Below are 25,015 nucleotides of genomic sequence, written 5' to 3'. Positions count from 1 at the left end.
ATGGTTGAGCGTCAAGATGGTGTTTGATGGAGCTTCGAGACTTGAACAGGCATGTAACGTTGCCCGATTGGAGCTCACTAACGTAACCCAAACGTTCCACCATCGTTCTTGCCAAGCGTTCTTTGACAGCTCTGTGGCTAGGCTGCCTTGGCGGGGCCGGCCTCTCATTGGCCACTGAGGTGCAACACATACTGGTACGGATTACAGTACGGATTACACACAGAGGAGCTGCAGCCTTTTCTCTGGTGCGCCGAGTGCACACTGGAACCCGGAATCCACATCGAGCAATGGTCGACTTTTGATTCCACTTCAGTAAAAGCGACCAAGCAAACGGTACGGAACGCGCTCCACATTGTGCTGACATACGTATGGTAACTTTACTGCGTTAGTTATGGTTCCTGAGAGCAAGCAGCATCAGCAGTAGCAGCAGTAGCAACAGCAGCAGCATTGTTACACTTCAACTGCTGTTGGGGCTTTCCCGGACCATTCGGCGGAGCATTATGCCGCCATCGACCGAGCACCGTTCCCGAACCCACCGCGCCGATTGCCGCAGCCCGAGCACAACATGAGCACCTTGGATGGCGATTTGGACCCACTATGGCAGGACCTCGACTGGTATGTCGTCTTTGCACTTCTTATCTCTTTTTTCCGTTTGACGTGGTCGTTTCCGCCCCGTCTGTGGCTTGACGTGTGGCAGTGAGGTTGCTGTTGCTCAGCGCTCCCGGTCATCCCGGAGGAGTCCGTCATCATGGCGGTCGAGCATCAAGGCGTGGCGAGGAATGGGATGACTGAATGGGCGGATAGCTGGCTGGCTGGCTGGCTGGCTGGTTGGATGGATGGATGATTAATAAATGAATTACTGGACACGATTAAGGTCTATTAGAGACGGCCGCTAACAGTGCGTCAGGGCCATCGGTCAGATGCTGATTATGGGATGGGATGGGACCGAAGTCACACCCCAGATCCGTACTCTAATCGAGCAGCATCACCTGGGCTCGGTCCTGCTAACGGCAAAGAACCTCAAATGTTGTACACCCGGCCGCCTCGCAAGATGCTTGATTATAATCGAGGTCGTATACTAACCGGAATGCAATGCAGCCGCCGAGCAAACGGCAAGACTCGTCCAGGAGCTCCAGACCATCGCCCGTCAGGCCGGCCATCCCTACCCCCTGCTGATTGCCCTCGACCAGGAGAATGGCGGCGTCAACAGCCTCTTTGACGAGGACTACATCTGCCAGTTCCCCAGCTCCATGGGCCAGGCTGCCGCCAGCAGTGCCGACCTGGCCTACAAGATCGCCAAGGCCACCGCTACCGAAGTCTCGGCCGTCGGTGTCAACCTGATCTTGGGACCAGTGCTGGACGTGCTCACCAATGCGCGCTACCAGCCGCTGGGCGTGCGAGCGACCGGCGACGACCCCCAAGAGGTCTCCCAGTACGGCATCGCCGCTATGAACGGCTACAAGGACGCCGGCGTTGCCACCTGCGGGAAACACTTCCCTTCCTACGGCAACCTGGATTTTCTCGGCTCCAGCTTGGACATCCCCATCATCACCCAGACCCTGGAGGAACTCTCTCTGAGCGCCCTTGTTCCCTTCCGCAACGCCATCGCCACCGGCAAGCTGGACGCCATGTTTGTCGGTGGCTGTGGCATCGCGAACCCGTCCATGAACGTCAACCACGCGTGTCTGTCTGAACAGGTGGTCGACGACCTGCTCAGAAACGAGCTCGGCTTCCAAGGTGTCGCCATCTCGGAGTGTTTGGAGATGGAGGGTCTCAGGAACGAGATTGGCGTCAAAACGGGCACGGTCATGGCAGTCGAGGCCGGGTGCGACTTGGTCATGCTCTGTCGCGCCTACGATGTGCAACTCGAGGCCATTTCCGGCCTGAAACTGGGCGTGGAGAATGAGCTCATCACGAAAGAGCGCATCTACACGTCGCTCAGGCGAATCGTCCGCATGAAGAAGTCGTGCACTTCCTGGCAGAAGGCGTTGAACCCTCCCGGCATCAGCTTGCTGTCCAAGATCCATCCGGGCCACCTCGCACTCTCGCTGAAGGCCTACGACGACTCCATCGCCGTCATACGAGACAACGAAAAGCTGCTCCCCTTGACCTCTTCCATGCACCAGGAAGAGGAACTGCTGCTGCTCACGCCACTGGTAAGGCCGCTACCGGCTTCCTCCATGACCAAGGCGTTGCTGGAGAAGAAACAAATCGACCCCGTAACACTCCACGACAAATGGGTCCACCGTGATCGGGGAGCCATCATGAGCGGCGAGGGAGTATTTCGCGAGCTCGGAAGATCCCTCGCTCGTGCAAGGCATGGGAAGCTGCTACATACATCTTACACCGCGAACGGTGTCAGGCCAGGTCAGTCTCCTCCCCCTACGGGCCCTGCCGCGCTGCTCCCTCCTAATGCATGACTAGTACACGAAAACCTCATCAACCGAGCCTCGTGTATCATCATCGTGACGGCGGACGCCAACCGCAACCTGTACCAGGCAGGCTTTACAAAGCACGTCTCCATGATGTGCTCATTGCTGAGGGCAAATGGGCAGAAGAAGTCGCTCATCGTGGTTGCCGTCAGCTCCCCTTACGACTTCGCGATGGACAAGTCGGTCGGGACCTACATCTGCACCTTTGACTTCACCGAGACGGCTATGGCCGCTCTCGTACGGGTCTTATGCGGCAAGATCAAGCCCCGGGGCACACTGCCCGGGACCCTCAGGAAGAGCAGAAAGGTGCTCAAATCCAGGCAGCACTGGCTCGTCGAGCCGTACGACCGCGACCGAGACGCCAAGGGGTTACAGGACCTCCTACAATCCTTGGCCAGAGCGAGCGCGCCTGCCCACCAGTTCCTGCAGACCACGAGCGCGCATTCCTTTGAGCTGTTCAGCCCCAACATCGAGGAAGCCCACTTCGTAGTGCGCAACAGCAGCACTCAGGCGCTCTACGGCTTCTGCGCAACCTACTTTGTCCAAGGGACGGGAATTATCGGCGCTCTCTTTGTCGACCCCGCCAAGCGCAATGTCTCCATCGGCAGGTCCCTCCAACGGCGAGCCCTGCGCGGCTTGACCCAGAAGCGCGGCATCAAGAAGGTACAGCTGGGCATGTCCTTCCCGGGCGTCTTCCTAGGCATCCCCGCGGACGACAGCGCCGGGCTCAAGCAGTGGTTTACCAACGGGGGTTGGGACCTGCAGTTCCCACGGCGCCTCGTCAACATGGCCGTCTCATCTCTCAACAGCTGGATTGCCCCCGAAGGGCTGCTGCAGAGCATCCAGCGCGCCGGCATCACCTTCGACCTCATCCACGGCCTGGACAATGCCGACAACGTGCTGGCCCACGTCAGCGCACACGCAAGCCCGGAGGTGCTGGAGCTGTACCGCTTCGCGCTGCAAGAGACCAAGAGCTGCGGTGTCGTCCGGGCCAAGGGCCACGCCGAGGCGCTGCTTGGCACGGTAATCGTCTGCAAGCCCGGGAGCACCCTGGCCAGCTTCATCCCGCCCCTGCAGCCCTCTCCGGCGCGGCCTGACGAGCCTGTCGGGGGGATCGTGAGCCCGATCGTGGCGCCGTCGTCGGCTCAGGCAACCTTGGTGCTGCAGGGTCTCGCCCTGATGGGCCTGCGGCAGAACAAGACGCACAAGTCGCTAAAAAGTGTGCTGAGCTGGGTGCAGGATGACGCGCATGAGCCACTGTTGGCTATGGGATTCGAAGTGGTGCAGGTCTTTGAGGAGTTTACGAATTCGCCGGATAATGTGAGTGTGTTTCCCTCTGCTTGACACGTAAAGTGTCGTGGTCAGAGAGCTAAGCTGACTGTTTGTAGTGGCAGGACTTTTCTTGATCTAAGATGGCAGCTAGTCTTGGTGTTGTCATGGTGAACGCGACTTGACTCGTAGTTGAGTGGGTTGGACATTCTTTCGGCGACTGACGCTTAGATATATGTTATGCCCGGCTATATATCCCGCAGCATTATTTTTTTTTTTTGATTTCTCTCTTTCCTCGTCACCTTGGAACCTGACACTTCCAAATTAAATATTTTGGTACATATTGTGCGCAGGTTGGAGCTGTCCCAGCTGCTAGTTCATTATTTTTCTTTTTGCATTGGAACAATCTTGAGGTGGTCGGCTCCTGTCGCTTTTGCGCGGCGCGAGTTTATTGGACTCGTTTCCACCGGCTTATCTCGCACGGAGCAGCGGCGCCCAGACCCTTGAGAAGCGCCGAGAGACGCCGCCGCCGCCGGGCGCGCGCCATCAGGAAACCGGGCAATTTCACAGAAGAGGGGTTTGCCCACCTAAGGAGCCATGGGATCCTGCTTTCAGGTTTGGAAGCGGCTCCTGCACCAGGACCTAGTGTATGCGCATGAGCATCACCCCCAAGTTGATTGGCAAACAACGAAGAGCTAGCTGGTGTGGTAACCGGGCCGTTGCTATCAAACCTCAGCGGGGACCTTGGCAAGGATCCATCCCCAGTTAGGCCTGCTTCCGGGGTAGCCGTGACCTGCGAGGTTACAGTGGAGAGAGAGAGGTCGCCCCCTACTATACAGTACACACTACTGAGGACGCTAGTGGGAAGGGCTGCCTACAAAAACGCGGGGAGTGGGCGATCGGAGCTGCATGCGGGAAAGTCTTGGCGGTATGCTCCTCCGCGCCGGCCCAGTTCCAATCGCCAGCCACGCACAGCTTAGCCTTGCATATTCCCCGAGCGTGCGACAGCGGGCTTATCTCAGATGTCATGCCCGGCCGATATCGACCCTGCGTGCCGCTGCAGTTCCGATCCGAGTCCCGCGCAGTCCTGCATGAATCGCCCAGACGCTCTTCCGGAGCGGCGATGAGATGGCCGGCTTCAGTTCCATGCCGGCGCTGTCGTCCGGCGCCGCTCCAGGCCCGGACTCCATGTCCATATCGGCTTCGGAGATGGAGGCCTTCGACGCCTCGATGGCCTTCGACGACTCCATGCTGTCGGTACACCCGCCATACCTCTTCGATAACGACGGCCATGCGAACCACACCTCCCCGGCCAGCGACCCCGTCAACGTGCCCCAGATCCCCTTCACCCCGACTGCCTACGACTTTGAGAACTTCAGCACCACCTTCGAGGACCCCTTCTCCTACCCGGCTCGGCCCTTCGACGGCACCGGCCGGAGCCACTCGCGCGGGCCGCACGACGCCGCCGCCGCACCCACCGATTCCCACCGCAGCCACCACGACCTCTACGGTCACATGGGCATAGGCGGCGCCTCGCCCCAAGACGATGACGACGAAGGGCCCGACAACAAGCTGCTCAGCTTCGGGCCCCCCATTCCCGGAAAGGCCACCCTCCTCACCGACACGGGCCAGTTCGTCGAGCCGGCCATGACGGGCGAGCTGTACGGCATGTTCTTCGTCGCCGAGGACGTCTTCGGCGCCGACAGCAACGCCACCGGCCGCCCGCTCGAGCTGACGTGCTACCGGCGCAACCTCTGGCAGATCTCCGGCCAGATCACGCTGCCGCGGCACGTGGCGCAGTACGTCGACGACCAGGGACGGCGCGGCCCCGTCGTCGAGCTGGCGGCCTCCATCACGGCGGTCGAGAGCATCGAGGGCCGCGCCGCCGAGATGATCACAATCCCCTGGAGGGGGAGCAATGCCCCGCTGGGTGCCGAGGAGTCCAAGGCAGTGAGCGCGCCGCCCGTGGTCCCGCTCGACTTTAGCGGCTCCGGCCAGGAGGTGGACGGCGGGAGCCGGGTCTCGGTCCCGGTAGCCTGGAAGAGGCTGCAGTTCAAGCACGCGACAGCGAACAACGGCCGGCGCAAGGGGCTACAACAGCACTACGTGGTGCAGATTAACCTGCTGGTCAAGAGCAAGGCGGGGGAATACATCAAGGTAGCCGAGATCCAGTCGGGCCCCGTGATCGTGAGGGGAAGGAGCCCGAGGAACTTTGATAGCCGAAAGGAGGTCCCGCTGGGGGACAAACGGCCGCTAGAGAGGAGGAACACCGAAGGTTCGGGCTCTGCCGCAGCGAAGCAGGAGAAGCAGGAGAGGCAGGATGATGGCACGCCGGTCAAGACGCAGCGGTATAACCCGACGACGGGCGTACAGGTATGACTGAGACACATACACACACACACACACCTTCCTCTACCCCGATGCGTGTTCATTGTTAACCACACAACAACCTCCCAGCAATCACCGTCCGACCGGGCGACCCCCTACGGCATGAACACGCCCAACCCGCAACATCCGAATAAGAAGTTGGCGGTGACCTCGCCCAACGTTAACCGCCCGCCCGTACCCTCTTGGGGCTCGCTAGAGCCCCCTTCCTCGGCAAACGCGAAGCAAAACAACGCCGGCAACGCGAATCCGAACGCCGCCGCGGTCAGACAACGCAGCAACAGCACAACCGGGCCCCAGCCTCTCCCATTATCCCTCTCCCTATCCGAGGACGAGCGCAGCCCGCCCAACCGTTCCAGCTCCAACGATAGTTCACAGAGCCCTCGGCTCACCACTAAGGCCTCTACGCGGTCTTCCACCGGTGGTGGGGCGGGCCTGGCGTCCGCCGGGCAAGCCGGCAGCAGCAGCGGGGCGCACGACCATCTTGGGGGTTCGCTTGACTCCGATGACATGTTATACGAGTACTTTCCCCTCAGCCTGGACGACTGGTAAGGCTAACCCCTCTCCCCCCCCCCCCACCCCCTTTTATTTTTCTAATCCCACCGGCAGGGGGAAATCTAGATGAATGCTGACGCACGGAAACCCATGACCGAAACAAACAGGATGCCACCCGTCGACGCCATCTACCGTCCGCACGTCGTCCACCACACAATCGTCCCGCCAGAAGTCAAGGCGCAGCAGGTGCGGAGCAAAGCAAAGCGGTACTTTGCCGCCGAGTGAAAATCCAAGCAAAACGAGTCAGGGTCAGGGTTTGGTTTCGGATTTGGCCCTTGGTTATCAGGTGACTTTACTTTTGTATGATATGAATGAATTTGACGAAGGGGACGGATGGAATGGGCAAAGACATATAAGGATGTAACTGCTCTCTATTTTGGCTCCTTTATTGCATCCTGGATGGCATTGGCGTCTCTCACTGGGGAGTTTTCTGGGAACCTTATGTGTTTGTATGTCGGTGGTTTGGTTGGATTTGTCGCTTGAATGTTGGGTCTTCAGGGGCTGAAGCTAGTTAGGTCATGAGGTAAGAGGGTTGTGTTATTTACCGGGCAGATTGGTTACTGAAGACGGCATCATCATCCATCCAACCTTGCATCAGAAGCCTCATGGTCGCCAAAGAATCATGCTGAAATTGAAAAGGATATCGAGATCCCACCTTGGCCCCCCATCCCGCATAACTGATAACCGCACCGCTACATGCCTCCGTTCTATATACAAGCAAACAAGTCATCGAATTACCAATAGAAAGGCCGCGGCACCATAGTATGCACAGCGAAATTACCCCGCGAACTTGCGCCCAAATAAAAACGCCCACACACGGCATGACATGACACGACACGAAACAACCCGGTTGGGGGGAGAGGGGGGCTACATTACGACAAGCAAGCCAACGCAACGGCAGCCCCCCGCAGCGAACTCTCCCTCGCCTCCACCAACGCGATTGACCCCTTCTTGAGATCTCCATCACCGTCGTCCTCGGCAAGCAATCCATCCACGAACGCCTGCAGCCGCGCCCTATAGCCGGGGTACTGCTCGATCACGGACCCGTTGAAGGCCACGGTCGTCTTGGACGAGGCGAGGGCGATCTCGGCCTCCGTCTCCAACGCGAACGCGCCGGACGGATCGGGCAGGCTCGCGAGCATGGCGCGCTCGGCCTCGGCCTTGAGCTCCCAGAGCGCGTGGAGGGAGGCGGCGACGACCGAGGCCGAGCGCCGCGTGACGTGGGATGCGAGGGTGCGGAGAAAGGACATGTCGGCCGTGGTGGGGCGGTAAGACGGGATGGGGTGGCGGGCGGCGAAGGCTTGAAGGGCATCGGAGAGGCTCGGGCTGGTGTCTCTGATTCTTGGGTCAGCAAAACAAGTGGTCTGGGGAGAGGGGGGGAGAGAGAGCGAGAGAGAGAGAACAAGAAGTCAAGTGAAGAGGGAGGCGCACGCTTCGATCAAGGACAGGGTTTCAGTGTCGAGGGAGTAAGGTGTCCGCAGTGATGGTGGCACATTTCCGCCGAAGATGCCCGTCGACGCGATGGCGTCGAGCAGGGCAAGGCGGCAGATCTCGCCGAGGTAGTATCCACTGACGAGCTGCTCTAGCGGCTGGAAGTCTGGTCGGGGATGGTCGGCTTTGAGGAGCTTATCCCATTTCGTCAGGGGCAGAATGTCGTGGCCGAACATGCCCAGTTCCGTGTTGACTATCACATGGCTGGCTTTCTCGTGCCAGCTGCTCGGACGGTCGCCGAATTTGGGCTGGTCAATGGTATTGACTGGGAGGTGGACGGCGATGTTCACGCCGGTGCCGAGGACGAGGCTGAAGCGGGTCGAGGGGGTAACATATGCCTCAGAAAGCAGAGCGGCGCTCGAATCGTTGACGATAGCCGAGAGCTCGACGTGCAGTCCTTGCTTCTGGCAAGCGGACTTGATGATGTCTCCCAGGTCCTGCCCCACGAGACCCTCGTGGGCGAGGAAGCCTTTGCCCATGACGGACAGCTTGCCCCCCTTCGAAGAGGTTTGCCTGGTACGGTTAGCGGGCTGAGCTAATCGCGCGGTATATATATACATAAGCCGATTACATACTCGATAGGGAAACTCCAGGCCAACCCCATGAGGAGCGGGACGTCGGGGACGTGTCCCCGAGTGCTGTCTTTGGCCACGGTCTGCTGTATCCTCTCGGCCATCCAGTCGAAAAACCGGGCACCCCTCAGATTCCTGACATGGCTGTCGATCTTGAACGTGTCCATCCGGATGATGCTGCCCTCTGCCCCTTCAGCGCCCTTGCCCCCGAGCTCCACCAGGGCCACGCGCAGCGTCGACCCGCCAACGTCGAGGGCGAGATACTGGCCTGACTCGCGCCCCGTGGGTAGTTGTGAATTGTACGAGGGCAGCATGCACTCCGTGTTCGACCACAGCCTTTCCTTGAACTGGCGCTTCAGCTTTCGCGAGAAGCGTTTCAGCCCGCCGGCTTCGATGAACCCCAGCAGCAGGTGCTCGGCCTCGGCGAGGAAGTCGGCTGCGGGGTCGGCGTTGACCTTGGCCCCGGCATCTTGGGAGTTGATAGGGGTGACAGGGCTGGCTGTCCAGAAGGCGAGGAGGGCTTTGAGAAAGGACTTGCCGCGTAGGAGAGACCTAACAGCCGCGAGGAGGGCCTCCCGGAGCGACATCATTGCGGAAACGAGCGGCATGGCGGCATGACACTAGATGAGAGCCGGAAAGAGCGTTGGCAGAAGACAGGGTGTTTGCTTTAAAGTCATCCAGGGAATAGCGAGGGAGGAGACGGAACGAGAGACACATTCCAGCAAATACGAGGCAGCTCCTCCGGCGGTTGGCAGAGAGGTGCCGTGGACGACTCGGCAAGCCCAGCCGAGGAAGACTGAACAACGTTAAAGAGCGAGATGACCAAAAGGGGGGGGGGGAGCGAAGGTTGACAGCGTTGGTTGGATCGATCTGGGCCCAGCAGGTTCAGCGCGCACGCGCACTACCTTGCCCGAGCTGGCCGTTGGCACGCTGTGTGCCCCGTAAACACACCACTGCCGGGCTCCAAAAAAAAAGGCTGACACGGTAAAAATGAAACCTGCCTATGGGTGCCGCCGTGCAGGAGCGGGAGGCGCGCAAAAGGAACAACAGGGCGACCTGCCCTTTACCCTCGCACTAGTGCAGTGTGTGGACCGTACAGTACAAAAGTACATACAAGGTCGCGAGGAAGGCGGAAGCAGGAGGTTACGAGAGCGGGCCCGTACAGGTGGGGGCGGGAAGACAAGGAACCGTTCAAGTTCCGGTTGAAGTGAGGGTCCTGTAAGAACGAATGAGGCCTGGTCCGAGCGGATCACCGGGCCTCTTCGTACTATGTAAGGTTGTTTGAGACAGATGTTCGAGAGGGCAACAGGCGGTCGGGGACTGTTCGTCAAGATCGTTCAATATCCAGGGGTAGCGAGCGTGGCCAATGGCAGTTCAATTGCGGGCGTTGAATGGCGGAAGACGGTAGCAACGCTGGAGAGAGATCGAGAAGTCGGCACCCTGGCGTGGTGATGCGACTCGCCAGCCCAGGGTACCTAGGGGCGGTGGAGTGCCGGCGAGAAACCTGCGACTACGGATACGAAATGAGCTCTTGTCGCAGCCCGAAAGTGCCGAGAAAATGCCCTGCCCCGACTCGGTGGGAAGAGTGAGGATCCCGAGTGTCCCTGCGCTGAGGTGGCCGCTGCCGTGGACCGCTGCGTACTCAAAGCCCCCCGGGGGAACACTAGGGGACGTAACGTTGCCTTGGGGTTTAGTTGCCAGTGCCCCGTTCCACTTGCGACGGGAGCTGTTGTCGATCGGACTAGCTTCGGTGCACTGTGGGGCGGGGGCGGATGGATCCAAGGCGTCAGCGGGAATATGTGGGGCATGCAGTGCAGGCAGCTTGGCGCCGTCTTCTTCGGGCAGGCGCATGGGCCCGACAAAAGCTTAATTCACCTTGCATGAGACGAGAATCAGAACCATCAATTCCAAACACTGCCTCAGCATCGAGCCATGGAGTTAGTCGTCTGCAAGTAATTTGGGGCGGGACCACCTGCAGACCCGTGTAGGATGCGAAGAGCCTCATTCATTACCCAAATTCTCCAGAGAGTTGAACCCGAAGGCGAAGTTCACGCTGATGCCGACAGCTGATTGCTCCTTCCGAGTACGAATGTGCTGAGTATTATTATATCATAGATCGTGATTACTCTCAGGCTGCCATCTTGGCAAGACCGACCTGCGCCTGCCCTTCGCCGGACAAAGAATCGAGGAAGGAGCTAACCCTGTATAGTAAAAGTTCGGGGACCGCCTGACAGTTGCGGTTGTTCCCGTCATGACCGATCTTCTACGTTCCCTCATTGGACCCAGCGCTGCGCGACTTGTGACCTGCCAGTTCTCCAGTTGACAAGGCAAAGAGACCCTGCTTGCAGCACCAGTCCGTTGGGCCCATCCTTAGTCTATGGCTCCCCAACTCGCCACTGTGCCGCCTACTGTGTGGGAGAGAACCTGGCCGCAAGAACGTTCCATCTGTGACTCCATGCCTCCAGCGATGTTCGCCCATCGACACCTGGCACGCCCGGCAGCCGCCATGACCGATGCTATCCTCTGTTCGTTTCACACAGGCGCTCCGGCCAGTGGCCGACGAGCTCGCGGTTACGCTAACACTCACATGTCCCCCCAGTCTTATCCACAGTCTTTGTCCCCGGGTGCTATCCGAATGTTTAACCAGTCCCCTTCATATCATCTGCTACCATCACCCTTAGAATCTCCGACCTAGCGATTCATTCTTCACTGCAGCAGCTCACACGACACGACCCTATCCAACCCTGTTATACTAAGCCTTTCTTACTAGAGCATTTTTGACGCATTACCGAAATCAGCACCGTCCTAATCGAGGAGTTGACTAAAGATGAGGTTCATCATCAGAGACAACGCCGAGGCCGCCAGTGCCTACGTCGCGAACTACATTGTCGACCGTATCAACCACTTCGCCCCCACACCAGCACATCCCTTCGTTCTGGGTCTCCCAACTGGGAGTACCCCGCTTGGTGTTTACAAAAGGCTTGTAGAAAAATACAAAGCTGGCGAGGTAAGACGGGGGACAGCCGCAGCTCGACTCGTGATTCGATCTTGATGTGTGCTGATGCGTGCTTGACGGGAACATGGCAGGTATCCTTTGAGAATGTTGTCACTTTCAACATGGTAAGCAGTCGAGCACTAGTCGAGTGGGTGTTGAGAAGAGACCAACCCTCTCGCACAGGACGAGTACATCGGCATTCCCAGGGACCACCCTGAGAGCTACCACTCCTTCATGTGGAAGCATTTCTTCTCCCACGTCAACATCCACCCAAGCAATGTCCACATTCTCGACGGGAATGCCCCCAATCTAGAGGCGGAGTGTGTCGAATATGAAGCCAAGATCCAGGCAGCGGGCGGCATCGACTTGTTTCTCGCAGGAATGGGCGAGGACGGCCATCTCGCTTTTAACGAGCCCGGCTCCAGCCTGGCTTCCCGCACCCGGGTCAAGACACTCGCCTACGGCACCATCCTAGCCAACAGCCGCTTCTTTGGCGACGATCTCGAGAAAGTGCCGAAGATGGCTCTGACTGTGGGCGTCCAGACCGTGCTGGAGGCACGCGAGATTGTGGTGCTCGCGCTCGGCGCCCGCAAAGCCATCGCCCTGCAGCGATGCGTCGAACAGGGGGTCAATCACATGTGGACGCTCTCGGCCGTGCAGCTGCACCCACACTCGATGATTGTGTGCGACGAGGACGCGACGCTAGAGCTGCAAGTCAAGACTGTCAAGGTACCCCCAAAAAAGCAACACCCCAATCAGACTTTATCTTTCTTTTCTCGCCCCGCCTAATGACTTGGACAGTATTTCAAGGACATCGAACAGGTAGCCCAAGCTCAGGGCTTCGAGCAAATCCTTCCATCCAAAGTTCGCACAGGCCCCGCCACCGTCCCAACAACCATCGTAACGGACGAGTTCCCAGCCTCGACGATCCACAGCCCCCAGCCAACCACCTCCCGCCTCCTCCGCGCCACGCCGGCCACCGAGTATCCGGTACGCTCGCGCTCTCCGTCTCCGGACCTCTCCGCACCCCGCCGCCACCTGCGCCCTGTCTCACCGCCGGCTGGGAACGAGTCCGCCGAGTTCACCGAGGGCACAGAGTACACCACCGTTCTCTCGCGGTCTCCAACGCCCGACTTCGTGCCCGACCGCATGGCATCGCGCATCGGGGACCCGTCGCTCCTTCGGCGCTCGACGCCTAACCCGGAGCGGCAGAGGCCTAGGTCTCCTGGGCTGCCCAATTCCGCGCCGCTGATGAATGGGATCAAGGCTTGATTGCGATATGACCACAGTTGGGGGTTGAGTTGACGAGTCTGGAGGGGTGAAAGATTGTTTTGTGCCTGGCACTCTCGGAAAGAGGTGCTGCATATTGATCTACAACAGATTGCTATTGAACGGATACCAGGATGCAAAGGGGAGAGACGGTCTCACTCTGCAGGGCGTCCCCGCATACCACCGATTTTATGAGCACAGATTGGTTTCTTTTTCACTGTAAATAAGGTTGACATGTCATGATGCAGAACGAGCCAAGGTTTCTGAGGCTGGTACCGGTAGTATTCCAAGGTTAGAGGAGCCAAACTAACCAGTGTTTTTGTATATACCATTGTATGTACAGTACAATTGCGGTCGAATCTTTCACATCTGTCATACCGGCCTCCTAAAGGTTTTAACGCCCTGTTGAAACTTCATACCAGTCCAAACTAGAAGCACAAGCTCTCTTTAACTATCAGACGATGGGGCAGAGCCGTATAGCTGCTGGCAGCAATGCGAGTCTCGGGGCAGAGAAAGGGGGAAGGGTTGGTTCCTAGCCGTGCCCAAGTATTGCTACCCCTCCCGTCTTGCACATGTAACTGTTCCCAGCCCGCGACGTGTTTCATCTATGCTACATATGCTCGGTACTGGCCAGGATCGGGACGGAAAATTAAAGAGTTGAGAAGCAAGAGGAGAGTTTCAATTTAAAAAACGCACTCCTATCTACTGCTACCTAGCTCAACTTTTCATACCTTAGCACCATCATCCATTCGATTCTCGGAGACCAGCCACTCCCTTTTGCCTCTCTCGACAGTCAAAAAAAACTCCCTTGAGAAGCAAATGGAGCTTCGCACCGAGACGACCAGGAAAAACAGATTATAGCGGCAAGACCGATAACGCTGACAAGCAGCTAAGAGAGATATATATGGCGCTTTCCGAGAGACCTTGCAGAGTGGCAGACAGAAAAAACAAGAAACGAAAAAAAAAGAGGAAAACACCTATAGCCCGATCGTGTTCTTTCTGACATCTTACTTCGCTTCCACCTCCCAAGCCGAACCGTACAACTCCGATACACCAATAGTGAGAAGCACCAAGCAACTGTGATGTCGTTCGCTTTTTTTTCTGTATCCTCTTGATCCACCCCGAATTCGCCCGTACGCCACATCCAGCTCGTAGCGTGTAGACTGCGAAGCTATGGAAGGTGAGATAGAAGTGAAGATGGAGAACAATGAAAGAACGGAAGATCGAAGGGGAGGAAAAGGAAGCCATGCAACTACAAGGTGTATATGCCGCAATGCATACCAGACGCAACCGCGAAGAAAGCGCGTTCGACGTGGGAAAGGGGGGGGGAAACCAGAAAACAAAGAAAACCAAAGAAAAAGAAGGAGGAGAGGCATGAGTCACCCTCCCCCCAAAGATGGGTGAAACACGCCGTCCATAGGAGTCATGTCAAGTCAACATCCATCCTCCCCCTCCCCGTCGGCACCCGCACAATCATCCATACTCCAATAGCCCGGGTCGGCCTCAGCCTCCATGCCTACCACGCTCTTGGTGACCGCCAGACAGCGCTTGATCATGGCGCTACGCATGGCGGCATCCACCCCGAGCTTCTCTCCCGCGGCCCGCTCGCAGCCCATCCAGATTCGAAGACTGCCGGCCAACCTCTCCAGGGACCGAGCGGACGTCTCCCTCGCCACGGCGTGTCGATTGAGAGTTTCCATAAGTCGGAACGCCGCGGCATAGCCCAGTAGCGAGACCTTCTCGATGTCGGTGCCGGCCGGCAGTACCGAAGAGATGATGGGATACGCTGCCGTGGGCGGGTTCTCAAATTTCTGAAGCTGGGCGATGCCCATGGCGCAGCGCAGTGCCATCTGCGCGTCGGGATCCGGCATGATCGAGGTCATGGGGGAGTCGATCAGCGGCGGGACGCCGCGACGGTAATCCTGGTGTTTATCCGGATTGACGGAGGGGCCCAGCGCCTGGAGGGCGGCGACGATGTGCGAGCCGCGTGCGCCCTCGGCAAACACGGCGCGGGCGACGAGGGCGCGGACCTGGGCGTTGGAACCGATGGGGGCGATCTTGGCCGCCAGAGCGATGGCGTCTTCGGGACGGTGGGCGGCGGCGAGGTCGTCGCGGGGCTGGCGAAGGCTGGCTAGAAGGACGCGATGGAGTATCAGGCAGGAATACCAGGCCGCAACGGCGTCCATGGGCGAGCGCACGGCGGCGTCTTCGACGACGGTGTCCATGCCGTCGATCTTCCCGACAACGTTATGAGTGGTGTGCCGATTCCAAGCGAGGTTGTGCACACGCTGGATGATGGCATCGGTGAGGACCTCGTCGCAATCCTGCTCAATCAGGGTGGCCAGGTACTCGGGAAGGGCGTCATCAGCGGAAGCATCGCCCTCTGGAAGCGAGTTGAGGATGCGGTTCAGCTGTCTTGCTTCGTTCCACCTGTCCCTGGCAAGCTTCGCGGCAATCACGTTGGCCGCCCAGCGGGCGCCGTTGAGCTGCCAAAGCAGGACCCGGATATGCAACGCCTTTAGCATCAGCCGGAGGGGTGTGTCGGGGAGTGTGCCCGATGCGATCAGGGTTAGCGTAAGACGGCTCTTGTTGATCTCGACATCGCCGCCTGCGAGCTGAGCGTCCAGAGCGATCGACCAAGCCTTGATCCGGGCGGCCTCTTGCTCCTCACTCAGGCCGGCGAGCGAGAGGTAGCTGTGGGAGCCGACGAGGTTCCTCAAAGTGTACTTCCACGTCTTGAGAAGCAGGGCGGCAGCTTCGAGGAAGATGTTATGCCTAGGTACCCAAACGGTTTGGATAGCGGTGAGCCAGGCCTGTCTCCTGACATGAATCGGCGAGGCGAGAGATGGCACAGCCTTGACGACGGCGGCGGTGTTCTCGGTCTTGTTGGAAGGCTTGAAGGCCGACGTGTCTACGAACGACGAGCAGGCCAGCCAGAAGACGAAGCCCAGGAGGGAGAGGAGCCGCAACTTGGCAAGCAAGTGGATTGCCGAGACGTAATAACCCCCGACGCTGACGTGGGAAGATCGGACAAACGAGGTAATGTAGTTGACCGAGGGAACAAGGCCGAGGCCGCGTGAATCGGTGCTGTCGCCGGAGGGCTCGGATTCGACGAGCGCCTCGACCAGCATCAAGCCGGCGAGGGAACCCACCATGAGCTTCCCCAGGTAAGGGTTCCAGCGGCCGGACTGTGCTTGGGATTGCTGTTGCTGTTGTTGGATCTGCTGCTGCCGCATAAACGTTGGGTTCTGGCCGAACTGTTGCGCGGGCACCGGATATGGACGGCCGGCGTTCATCTGCTGGGCCGCGAGGATTCGTTTCATGTCGTCCGGAATGGGGATCATCCCCGGGGGGTCGGGGCCCCGAGGTGTTGCCATGGGCGTGTTCAAGTAGGAGCTCGTATCCTGAGGATATTGCATCGGAGCGGGTTGTTGCTGCAGCGGATTGGGCAGTTGGCCGCTCATGGCGCCGGCCATGAACAGCTTCTCAAAGGCGGCAATCCTCGCCTGCATGTTGCTGTTCTCCTCAAGGAGACGATTATTCCGTTTCTCCAGGTGCCTGATGTACTCGGTAGCCTTGCTCAAGACCTAGACGCCGTCAGACCGCCGCATTTGATGAAGCATTGAAAGAGCGAGAGGGTGTTTTTTTTTTTTTTTTTTTTTTTTTTTTTTTTTTTTTTTTTGGGGGGGGGGGGGGTGGGGGGCGGGTTCGGGTTATTGTTTAAACCTACCGTCGCCTTGTTCAGTTTGTGGGCAGGTGTCAGGCCGTGAAGCTCCTCCCTGTCTTCGGTCGTGTCTTCTCCGCGTGCGCTCTTTGACATGATCCGTAGTGAAGGAACGCTATCTCTCAGAGCTGCTATCTTATCATTGAGGTTGGTCCGGTACCGTTTCTCAATCATGTTATGCGCCGTCTTCTTGACCGGCTGCTCAACCTCATCTTCATCGTCGTCGTCGTCGGCGGAAGCCGATGACTTGCGCTTCCTGCTGGTGGGTTTCGCCGGCGCGGCAGGGTCGGGCGACGACAGGGCGGCCTTGTCTTGGCCGCTGGACGCGGAGTCCGGACTGCCAGCGTTGCTCTGGGGCGAGTGATACTGAAGATGCGGAGGCATGGCAATGGATTTGAGGCGCTCACGCTGCGCTGGCGTGAGTGTGTCCTGAATGTTCCGAATATGCTCTGGCTGGGCGGGTTGCAAGCTTGGCGCAAATGCTGGGGCTAGGGGCACATTGCCCGCCGAGGTGGAAGGGGCAGGATTCGGGTCGTTTGTGGCGGCGGTAGACGTCTGAGGGTAGGAAGATGTTTGTTGTTGGGGTTGGGGCGGCTTGCTGAGGTTGAGCGGGAGTTCCCAAGTCGGTTGGGGCGCAGTACCGAAGGGGTTGATCGGGGAGTCATACGGTGGTGTATTCTGAAATTCCCATTGCGGAGTAGTAGCCGACTCGAAGAAGCCGGGATGCTGTTGCTGCTGCCGCTGTTGCTGCTGCTGCTGCTGCTGCTGCTGCTGCTGCTGGTGGGAGGGTCCGGCAACATCCGGCGAAGCGTCAGATAGCGTCCCACCCGCAATACTAATAGGGGAGACGGTCTCGGCTGCGGTAGTAGTGGTAACTGAAGTAGGAGCCGTCGAGATTGGCTCCGAACTGCCAAGGGCTCCATCACCGAAATCCCCCGCAAGACCGCTGTCTCCCAGCGCCGCATCCCCAAGGTCGAAGACATCCAAACCTCCGTCCATGTTGGCAAACAACTCAGGCGCGTTGCCGTCGAGGCTGGCCATGTTGTTCCTTCCTCTCTGCCCTTACACTAGTGCCCGGGGTCTGCGAGCCGCAACGGAGGTCAGCGGTTGCATGCGGGTCTTACTGTGGGCGTGCGCGCAGCAAGCCGAGTCCACTGAGCGAAAAGGGCAATTGGGCGCTGGCTCTGGCGGAGGGTGGTGGACGGCCGCGAGGCGTGCGGGGACTGAGGAGGCGGTCCGGCCAATTGGAATACTGGTCAGTGGTGTCCGCAGGATTCGCTTGGGAGCTCCCTGAAGCTTAATCTGTCTCGGGAATGCCTTGACCGCAATGCTGGCGCGGACTCTGATGCTCTCGAAATTTTTGGCGAAGACTGAGGTTGGAAGATGGGAACTCGGACATAATCAGGTTATGAGTGGGACGATTCGCCCCGGAATCGTATGATGGACAGGCGGATGCACCCGAGCAGCTCCGGTGGGGGCACGGCGGCGGTGGCACGTGCAGCCGGAGGCGAGAACTGGGCCAGAATCCCTCTTCACATTGGGCCGATGCCTGCACCCTACCTTGTTTTTTCTCCTTATTAGCGCGAGATCCTGCCCCACCAAGCCCTTTCTTCTGGCAATGCATCTCGACAAGCCTTCGAAGCATCGCACGCCAATCAACCGCGCACAGTCATTCCCTATGGGGTACCAATCTGACCCACCATTTCGGACCCAGCAGATAACAGCCGTTTGCACGTGAGGGCGATGTACGTGCTACTTCGTACTTGGACTACACCAGTGCTCCGGGTGACGAAGTCTAAGCATGTAAGGTACGTATGCAGTACAGTTCACGCATAAAATACGGAATTTCAAGAGCTACGGAGTAGTTGCTGCTTGCGTTAATAAGGTCACCGAGTACATACCTACCTACTTGTCGACACGACTGTGTAGTAATCCTACGGAGTACGGAGCGTAGCTCCGCATCTTTCGCCAGGACCCCGGCACCTGTTTGTCCGCCTCTGGCAACCTTTATGTATGTACGGAGGTACATACATAAGGCATGTTATGTGCCGCATAAATGCACATACATACATGGTAGCACGTATACGCAACAAATGCAATACACTTGGGCGAGAGCTCAGCTTAAAGTCTGATTGCGAGCAAGCCACCAAGAGGGGGAGACTGCCTGTCCGAGTGCTATCATCGTCACTCAGGAAGAATACTAGGTAAAGTATGGAATAGCGGATAGAATCCTCCTAATGTAGGTGAACACCAGGATCGGCCGCTAATTCTTGCCCGCGCTTTCGTCCCGTCTGAAGCGGGAAGCAGTGGGTCGTGGTCCCGATGGTTGACAAGCCTGATTGGCAAGAGGACGAGATCTGACGTACTCTACGCAAAGGAACAGATTAGAGCGCAGTTGCTCAAGACGGAAATATGGTCTTGTTGAAGTATGTAAGCTGCAAATGTGAAGGAACGCTGTTATCACGATCGATGGGTAGATTACTGATGCCTGGCGGCCTCGACCTTTCCGACTTCGTGTAGCTACCTACCTCCCGGTCACGGGATGTGGAGGGCACCTCCAGACGGTCCCCTTTCCTAAGGGGTTCTCTTCCTTCGAACGCGACTCAAGCCGAGGAATTGTCGGTCCCTCCACACAGGCTAGCGTATGAACCCCTACCCTCGGCCAACCGCATGACCTCATGCTTCATTTCGTACATGAAAAGGTTTCCCTTTCCCTTTACCAAGAATGTCAACACAGCGATACCTGTACACTATGCTTACACTACACTACGTTCGGGTTTGCCCGGTCACCGCATCGACTCCACTCGCGGCTGCCAAGAGAGGTTGGTTTGATCCCCTTGTGTGAAACTCTAAAGAAGAGGTACGGATACAGTTCGGCCGTGTTCCACATAAAGACGAAAAAGTCGATACGGAATTCGAAATATAAGTGTGCACCCAAGGGGAGGGAATCCGCAACCGTTTCATCAAGATGCCCCTTGTTCCCCCCCTTAAAACACGACCGACTTCCTCAGGCTTACCTACCTGCTCTACGGTTCCTGTAGTGTTCAGCACCTGCCCGCCACCACAGGGTTGACTAAAAACGCTTCGGCGCCAATGCATCCAGCATCAGATCGAAATAGGTTCTTCGTTTGCTCGTCAAGATATATATACGGATATCGGATATCGGATATCGAATCCTTTTCTACATCACAGCCACTCTTGACCCCGGATAGCCCACCGCCCCCTAAGCTTAAGGGAACCATTTACCCCGACAAGGAAGAGATCGCAAAATAAAGCCGAGACCAGAACCACTACAACATAGATAAAAAGAGAAACCGACGAAAAGAGGGGAAAAAAAGGAAAAGAAAAGAAAAAGAGAAGGATACGGAGGAGAGAAGCAAAAGGAACCCGGAAACAAGGACAAAAGCCAAGACCAAAAGAAAAAAAAACCAAAAAAAATGGAATCACCATAGCTCCTCATCGCTACGAACCATCTCGACGGTCGGCGTCCTCGGCTCCAGCTTCTTCATCCGCTTCCGGTCCGCCCGCGTCACCACGCTGGGCGTGATGGGCACGACGGGCGAGAAGGGCTGGTACGGCGAGTACGGCACCGGCGCCCCCGTCCAGGGCGTCCGCATGCCCGTCGGCAGGGCCGTCCCGGGCGAGAGCGGGCCTTCCGCCCGCGTGAAGACGGTCTGCCTCGTCGTCGTCGCGAAGCTCGCCGCCGTCGGGCTCGTCACCGAGGACCCCTGTTGCTGCTGCTGCTGCTGCTGCTCGTAGGTGCGCAGCGGGAGCGTGCCGCCCTCGCGGACGGCCGAGGGCCGCGGGAACGACGAGGTAGAGGAGGAGGCGTTGTTTTTGTTGTTGTTGTTGCTGCTGTCGTTGCTGTCGTTGCTGTTGCTGTTGTTATTGGGGCCGGACTGCTGCTGCTGCTGCTGCTGCTGCTGGAAAGATTGCTGGTGCGGGCGGGGGGAGGCCGGGAGGGAAAGGTCGCTGGGGAAGCGGGTGGCATTGGGGCGCGGGGACGCCGGCAGGCCTACGAGGCGGGTGGTGGACCGCTCCGAGCTGGCCGAGACCGGCTCGTGGTCGCCGGCCGTGCTGGTCGCGCTCGAGTCGTTATGCGAATGAGAGGGGAGGCGATTGCTACTTCGCCCTTCTCGCTCGTGCCGTTCGCGCCAGGCGGCCCTGGATGGGGGCTTGCCTATGGCGGCGTCGATGCGCGAGTCGATGCTCTGCGAGCTCACGGGGGAGATGTCAGGGGTTGGAAGGTGGTGGCTGCCGCCCGCCGTCGAGGCCGTCGCGCGGCGGAAGGACAGGTCGGATGAGGAGGGCACCGGAGGCGGCGCCGCAGGAGCATAGTGTCGGGGCGCCATGGCGTTCATCTCCTGGTCGTCGTGCCGTGGGAAAGTCCCCGACATTGGGGTCAAGATGGGAGACGAGATGGTCACGTTGGCGTTCATCTTGCTCTTGCGTGGAGACTTGAGGAAGGAGAGGAAGGAGGAGCCGCGCGACTGGGCCTTGTCGTCCCGCGAAAGGTTCAGGTTCGACGGCTTGTTCCTTTCCTTCTTGGGGCCCTTGGTCGGGCTCGCACCGGATGACGGGGACGCGATCGGCGGTCCCTCGTACTCTCTCCCTTCCGCCTTGGCCTGCTCGTGCTCCATGACATACTTGTACATCTCCTCCAGCTGTTGTTGCGCCATGGTTCTGTCCCGGTGCAAGACCGTCTGGTCAACTACGAGCTCGAGGCCGGGCGCACGAATGGTCGAGGTCGGCGACGGGGAAGTGAAGAGCGAGCGCTGCGACTTCGTCGGGCTGAGCGGGCCAGTCCTGGTCGGGCTCAGAGGCGAAGTTGATGGGAGCGAGAAGTTCCTGATCGGGCTGGTGGGGATCTCAAGAGAGAGCTGCTGGAAAGGTTGCTCCGGTTGGGCCTGGTAGAGGTGGAACTGCTGCTGCTGCTCGAGTTCGGTGAGCTGCTGGAACGCCTCGAGCTGTCTCTTGTATTCCTCCTCGGACTGGAGCAGGAATGGCTCGGGAAAAGGGTTGAAGCCTGAGAAGAACACGCCCCCTTCTTCCGGAGCAAGGTCGCGGTTCCGCAAGTGTTCGCGGCGTCTCTTGGACAGGGCAAGGAGAAGGAGGGCGACCAGCACCAGCGATAAGGCGTAGGCTCCGACTATGCCGCCGATCTGAGCGGGGAGAAAGGCCGGGTCGCGGAGGGCACCTGCTGAGGCTGGAGGGCCGTCCTCGGGCGGCGGAGCGGGCGAGTAGTCGAGGATGAGGTCGAATCGTCGCGACAAGAATTCGGTCCACGGAGCAGCGACACACGAGGGGATCCGAGACAAAGTCGCGCAGAGGAGAACCAAGGCAGAGTTATACGCCGTCACACCAGGTAGCATGGTGGTGAGGAAAGGGCGGGGGGGATGGAGGGTGACAAGTCCGGGCAGGGGATTCTTCTGTCCGGGACCGGAAACGGTGAGGGTGTCCCGGGGGGGGGGGGGGGGGGGGAGGGGGGCGTCGCCAGGAGAGGATGGGATTCAGGGACGGATTGCAGTATCCGCCATGTTCGAAACACGATGTGATTGAGATGTGCAGTCAACGATTGCGACGGCTACAGCAAATGGGCACAAAAACTGCGATCACTGCATCTCATCAGGCCCCGACTAGGTATATAGCGGCTGTTGAGACGCATTCCATCGCAGGCGAGCCGCACTTTGTGTCGGGAATGGGACTCGTGGGCAAAGCGTGCGGGCGACGGGGCTCTGGCGCTGATTGCCGCTGCACTCTTTCATTGGTTATTTTTGTGTGAAGCCGCTTCGAGCTTGCCGGCCCTCAAATCCAGGAACTGCGGGTGCTCGCATGATGGAGCAGGGTTTGGCGGGCGCAGCGCATGTGCTGTGCGACCTGTGAGCGTTGCTATCGCCCGTCCTTGGCTGAACTGAGGTGTGAGTGACGGGAGTTGCGAGGCCCTCCCGTTCCCTGGTTGGCTGAATCAGTTTGGATGTGCAGACGGGCCAGCGGTAAAGGCGCCCTGCTGATTGGTTGGCAACATCGAGGCCACACATCCCCCGCCATCTACCCGCATCTGCCCCTGTAAGCGGTTGCACACTCCCTGCGCTAGTTAAACCCTCTTGCTCCCGTCACTCTCCTGTCTACCACAGCACACAGCCACCACCGAAGTGTGTGCGTCTCTGAAATAAGGTCTTTAGCAATAGACATTGACAGATTTCAAAATGCGATACAGAAGAATACAGTCATTGCCTAAATGCAAGTGACCGTCTGGATAATAACTTTTTTTTGTTTCTTTTTGAGCGGCAAGTGTGAGCGGGTGCTGTCCAGACCAAAAGGCTCTGGCGTACTTTATAGTGGATTCGGTACCTCTCGTTTTGATTCGGTCCGTTGCTTTGACGGGCATCACTTGCTGTCACAGGCGCGAGATATCGCAGATCACAGTGACCAGAGCGCTGAGTGGCACGACCACAAGCAAAAGCATCCACCGCAGAAGTACCACAGTATACGGGATAGATCGGCCTTGTTCCAGTGAATGGAACCACAGAACTAGGAATTAAGTCTTACAGAGTGTATACCGAGTAGACTCGTAAACGAGATATTCAACATTGTTTGATCCCTATGAGGAGCGTAGTATAGATAGAGATGTCAAGCCGGTCTACGACCGGTCTGCGCCCTTCACAAGTTATTATCTCAGACGTACTTGGAACTTATCTCAACAGCAACCTGCGTCTTGAAGTACTGGCAGTATGAAGCTTTATGTACGTACTACGTGTGCCCAACAAATCCCTGATTTGAATCATTGCTCCATACATTTTCCATTTAAGATTCGGACCATGGCCTTAACATTGTAGTAGTGCGCCATCTGGCATGACTTAAACTCGAACTGTGTGCACTAAATCGAAAACTAGAGTGATTATGTAATCGTGTGCGAACACTTGTAGAGATCCTCTCGTGTGTCTCTCAATCCTTGCCATGGGTTCTCGGCGGGGATCGAGCAATAATCTTGGTTGAGATCGCGGACTCCAAAGTCGCTGAAGTGTGTACCAAGTCGATACCTACTTTATAAAGTACACACATAGGACGGGTGACACACTTTGATCAGTACCTGATTCTGTGCCTTATCAGCGTACGAGTGCGGTGCAGCAGCACGAATAGATCATGATCACGCACGTGCCAACAATCAACCCTCACACGGTTCTGTACTACGCTTCTATATGTAGTAAACATACTTCTCGTTTCCGAGTACTATACGTACACTCTGATCGCATGCTGTCTGGAACTGTTTAAGGAGGACTTTTTTATGTTTGTATAAATTCCCCTTTTATTGCCCAACCCAACTCGTTGCCAAACGAGGCGGAAGCCAGTAGCAGGGCCTCTCGGTTGAAGCGAAGCCTCAATGACTAATTACGTCCCTAAAATGAACATACATTGAAGAGCGAAGGAAGGAGCTTCGCTTCAATCAACGGCTAATCCTCTAGATAAATCTGACCGGCCATTGGATGCTACATTCTTGGCCTCCCGCGGTACTCCTTCCCTATGTATCGCTAGTAAATAAGGGTTGCGTTGGCCACAGAGGTGTGGCTGGGCTGTTAAGCCCCTCGCACGAAGTAATTAGTTGGGATGGAAATACCCCGACACGGTCGAACCTACGGCCGATGAAGCGAAGCTTCACGCCTACTGTGGGCCACGACAAGAGTTGCGCGAGGCGTAATTATAACACAGTCGGGGTTTTTTATATATACACATGGGATGGATTAAACTGCTCCGTCCGCGGTGGCTCGATCCGAAACCGAGGTGCATATCTCACTCAGTGCGACCATACCAGCTTTTTGCAAAGATGACTGGCATTCCAATTGCAGTTGAAGTATCAACACAACAGGAATCCCTCGCGCCGACCTTTCATAAAAAAAGGAAGAATTCAACTGGCGTGCTTACAACCAGTCCGCTGCTATTTGCTAGAGAAGATCGAGTCTTGGTTGCCGATTAATTACTACCGGTTTCCGACTTCGATACTACGATACTACAGTACCTTTCAAGGACCCCACGTAGCATCCGCCCAATAGCACTGCAGCACCGCTTCACGTTGCTCAAGCAGGCCCTGCCTCCGTCAACAACACTAATTGCATCATTCAGGAACCAACAGAACTCGTGTATATGTGGGCAAGACTTATTGGCCAAACTGCGGTTAAGTTACCAGTCCTCCGCGCCATGGGATGCAGAAAGTTGTTTGAATCTAGAAGGTGGAAGGAGGAAAGAGGACGAGATAATACCTTGTCCTACCTCAAACATCCACCGAATATGCCGGGGGTGTGGGGGGGGAATATGGCAGTAGAGCATC

General features: G+C 57.7%; 7 protein-coding genes across 7 annotated transcripts; 4 read left to right on the top strand and 3 right to left on the bottom strand.

The window, feature by feature from the left end:
* The first annotated feature begins 292 nt into the window (after window positions 1-292).
* Window positions 293-4,493, top strand: MYCTH_2306784 (glycoside hydrolase family 3 protein). Its single transcript, XM_003664165.1, has 5 exons — window positions 293-615; window positions 908-1,026; window positions 1,099-2,367; window positions 2,425-3,752; window positions 3,821-4,493. The coding sequence occupies exons 1-5, from the start codon at window positions 566-568 to the stop codon at window positions 3,836-3,838; spliced, it is 2,784 nt and encodes a 927-aa protein (XP_003664213.1). The 5' UTR covers window positions 293-565; the 3' UTR covers window positions 3,839-4,493.
* Window positions 4,494-4,708: 215 nt separating this feature from the next.
* On the top strand, window positions 4,709-7,225 carry MYCTH_108157 (uncharacterized protein). Its single transcript, XM_003664164.1, has 3 exons — window positions 4,709-6,074; window positions 6,159-6,634; window positions 6,749-7,225. Exons 1-3 carry the CDS (start codon window positions 4,830-4,832, stop codon window positions 6,864-6,866), a joined length of 1,839 nt encoding a protein of 612 aa, XP_003664212.1. The 5' UTR covers window positions 4,709-4,829; the 3' UTR covers window positions 6,867-7,225.
* Window positions 7,226-7,238: 13 nt separating this feature from the next.
* MYCTH_2306777 (uncharacterized protein) lies at window positions 7,239-9,534 on the bottom strand. The gene is made up of 3 exons (XM_003664163.1): window positions 8,708-9,534; window positions 8,073-8,645; window positions 7,239-7,976 (listed from the first exon to the last, which is right to left on the bottom strand). The coding sequence occupies exons 1-3, from the start codon at window positions 9,310-9,312 to the stop codon at window positions 7,514-7,516; spliced, it is 1,641 nt and encodes a 546-aa protein (XP_003664211.1). The 5' UTR covers window positions 9,313-9,534; the 3' UTR covers window positions 7,239-7,513.
* A 460-nt stretch (window positions 9,535-9,994) lies between these two features.
* Window positions 9,995-10,262, top strand: MYCTH_2306775 (uncharacterized protein; the record flags this gene model as incomplete). The annotated part of the gene is made up of 1 exon (XM_003664162.1): window positions 9,995-10,262. The coding sequence occupies one exon, from the start codon at window positions 9,995-9,997 to the stop codon at window positions 10,154-10,156; it is 162 nt and encodes a 53-aa protein (XP_003664210.1). The 3' UTR covers window positions 10,157-10,262.
* A 963-nt stretch (window positions 10,263-11,225) lies between these two features.
* MYCTH_2306772 (uncharacterized protein) lies at window positions 11,226-13,216 on the top strand. The gene is made up of 4 exons (XM_003664161.1): window positions 11,226-11,711; window positions 11,792-11,824; window positions 11,883-12,428; window positions 12,501-13,216. The coding sequence occupies exons 1-4, from the start codon at window positions 11,532-11,534 to the stop codon at window positions 12,969-12,971; spliced, it is 1,230 nt and encodes a 409-aa protein (XP_003664209.1). The 5' UTR covers window positions 11,226-11,531; the 3' UTR covers window positions 12,972-13,216.
* A 1,092-nt stretch (window positions 13,217-14,308) lies between these two features.
* MYCTH_2306768 (uncharacterized protein) lies at window positions 14,309-17,861 on the bottom strand. Its single transcript, XM_003664160.1, has 2 exons — window positions 16,699-17,861; window positions 14,309-16,555 (listed from the first exon to the last, which is right to left on the bottom strand). The coding sequence occupies exons 1-2, from the start codon at window positions 17,731-17,733 to the stop codon at window positions 14,402-14,404; spliced, it is 3,189 nt and encodes a 1,062-aa protein (XP_003664208.1). The 5' UTR covers window positions 17,734-17,861; the 3' UTR covers window positions 14,309-14,401.
* Window positions 17,862-19,934: 2,073 nt separating this feature from the next.
* Window positions 19,935-22,156, bottom strand: MYCTH_2306767 (uncharacterized protein). Its single transcript, XM_003664159.1, has one exon. The coding sequence runs from the start codon at window positions 22,062-22,064 to the stop codon at window positions 20,136-20,138; it is 1,929 nt and encodes a 642-aa protein (XP_003664207.1). The 5' UTR covers window positions 22,065-22,156; the 3' UTR covers window positions 19,935-20,135.
* Window positions 22,157-25,015: the final 2,859 nt, after the last annotated feature.

The sequence above is a fragment of the Thermothelomyces thermophilus genome, chromosome 4, assembly GCF_000226095.1.
Source record: "Thermothelomyces thermophilus ATCC 42464 chromosome 4, complete sequence".
Lineage (NCBI taxonomy): Eukaryota > Fungi > Ascomycota > Sordariomycetes > Sordariales > Chaetomiaceae > Thermothelomyces > Thermothelomyces thermophilus.
This window is presented reverse-complemented; position numbering and strand designations above follow the sequence as displayed.

Coding starts and splice junctions, on each gene's coding strand:
- MYCTH_2306784 (XM_003664165.1), top strand. CDS start 566: ATGAGCACCTTGGATGGCGATTTGGACCCACTATGGCAGGACCTCGAC. Junction 1,027..1,098: donor AACGGCAAAGAACCTCAAAT/GTTGTACACCCG, acceptor AATGCAATGCAG/CCGCCGAGCAAACGGCAAGA. Junction 2,368..2,424: donor CGCGAACGGTGTCAGGCCAG/GTCAGTCTCCTC, acceptor ATGCATGACTAG/TACACGAAAACCTCATCAAC.
- MYCTH_108157 (XM_003664164.1), top strand. CDS start 4,830: ATGGCCGGCTTCAGTTCCATGCCGGCGCTGTCGTCCGGCGCCGCTCCA. Junction 6,075..6,158: donor ACCCGACGACGGGCGTACAG/GTATGACTGAGA, acceptor ACAACCTCCCAG/CAATCACCGTCCGACCGGGC. Junction 6,635..6,748: donor CCCCTCAGCCTGGACGACTG/GTAAGGCTAACC, acceptor CGAAACAAACAG/GATGCCACCCGTCGACGCCA.
- MYCTH_2306777 (XM_003664163.1), bottom strand. CDS start 9,312: ATGCCGCTCGTTTCCGCAATGATGTCGCTCCGGGAGGCCCTCCTCGCG. Junction 8,646..8,707: donor GCCTGGAGTTTCCCTATCGA/GTATGTAATCGG, acceptor TAACCGTACCAG/GCAAACCTCTTCGAAGGGGG. Junction 7,977..8,072: donor ACCCTGTCCTTGATCGAAGC/GTGCGCCTCCCT, acceptor CCCAAGAATCAG/AGACACCAGCCCGAGCCTCT.
- MYCTH_2306772 (XM_003664161.1), top strand. CDS start 11,532: ATGAGGTTCATCATCAGAGACAACGCCGAGGCCGCCAGTGCCTACGTC. Junction 11,712..11,791: donor AAAAATACAAAGCTGGCGAG/GTAAGACGGGGG, acceptor GGAACATGGCAG/GTATCCTTTGAGAATGTTGT. Junction 11,825..11,882: donor ATGTTGTCACTTTCAACATG/GTAAGCAGTCGA, acceptor CCTCTCGCACAG/GACGAGTACATCGGCATTCC.
- MYCTH_2306768 (XM_003664160.1), bottom strand. CDS start 17,733: ATGGCCAGCCTCGACGGCAACGCGCCTGAGTTGTTTGCCAACATGGAC. Junction 16,556..16,698: donor ACAAACTGAACAAGGCGACG/GTAGGTTTAAAC, acceptor GACGGCGTCTAG/GTCTTGAGCAAGGCTACCGA.
- MYCTH_2306767 (XM_003664159.1), bottom strand. CDS start 22,064: ATGCTACCTGGTGTGACGGCGTATAACTCTGCCTTGGTTCTCCTCTGC.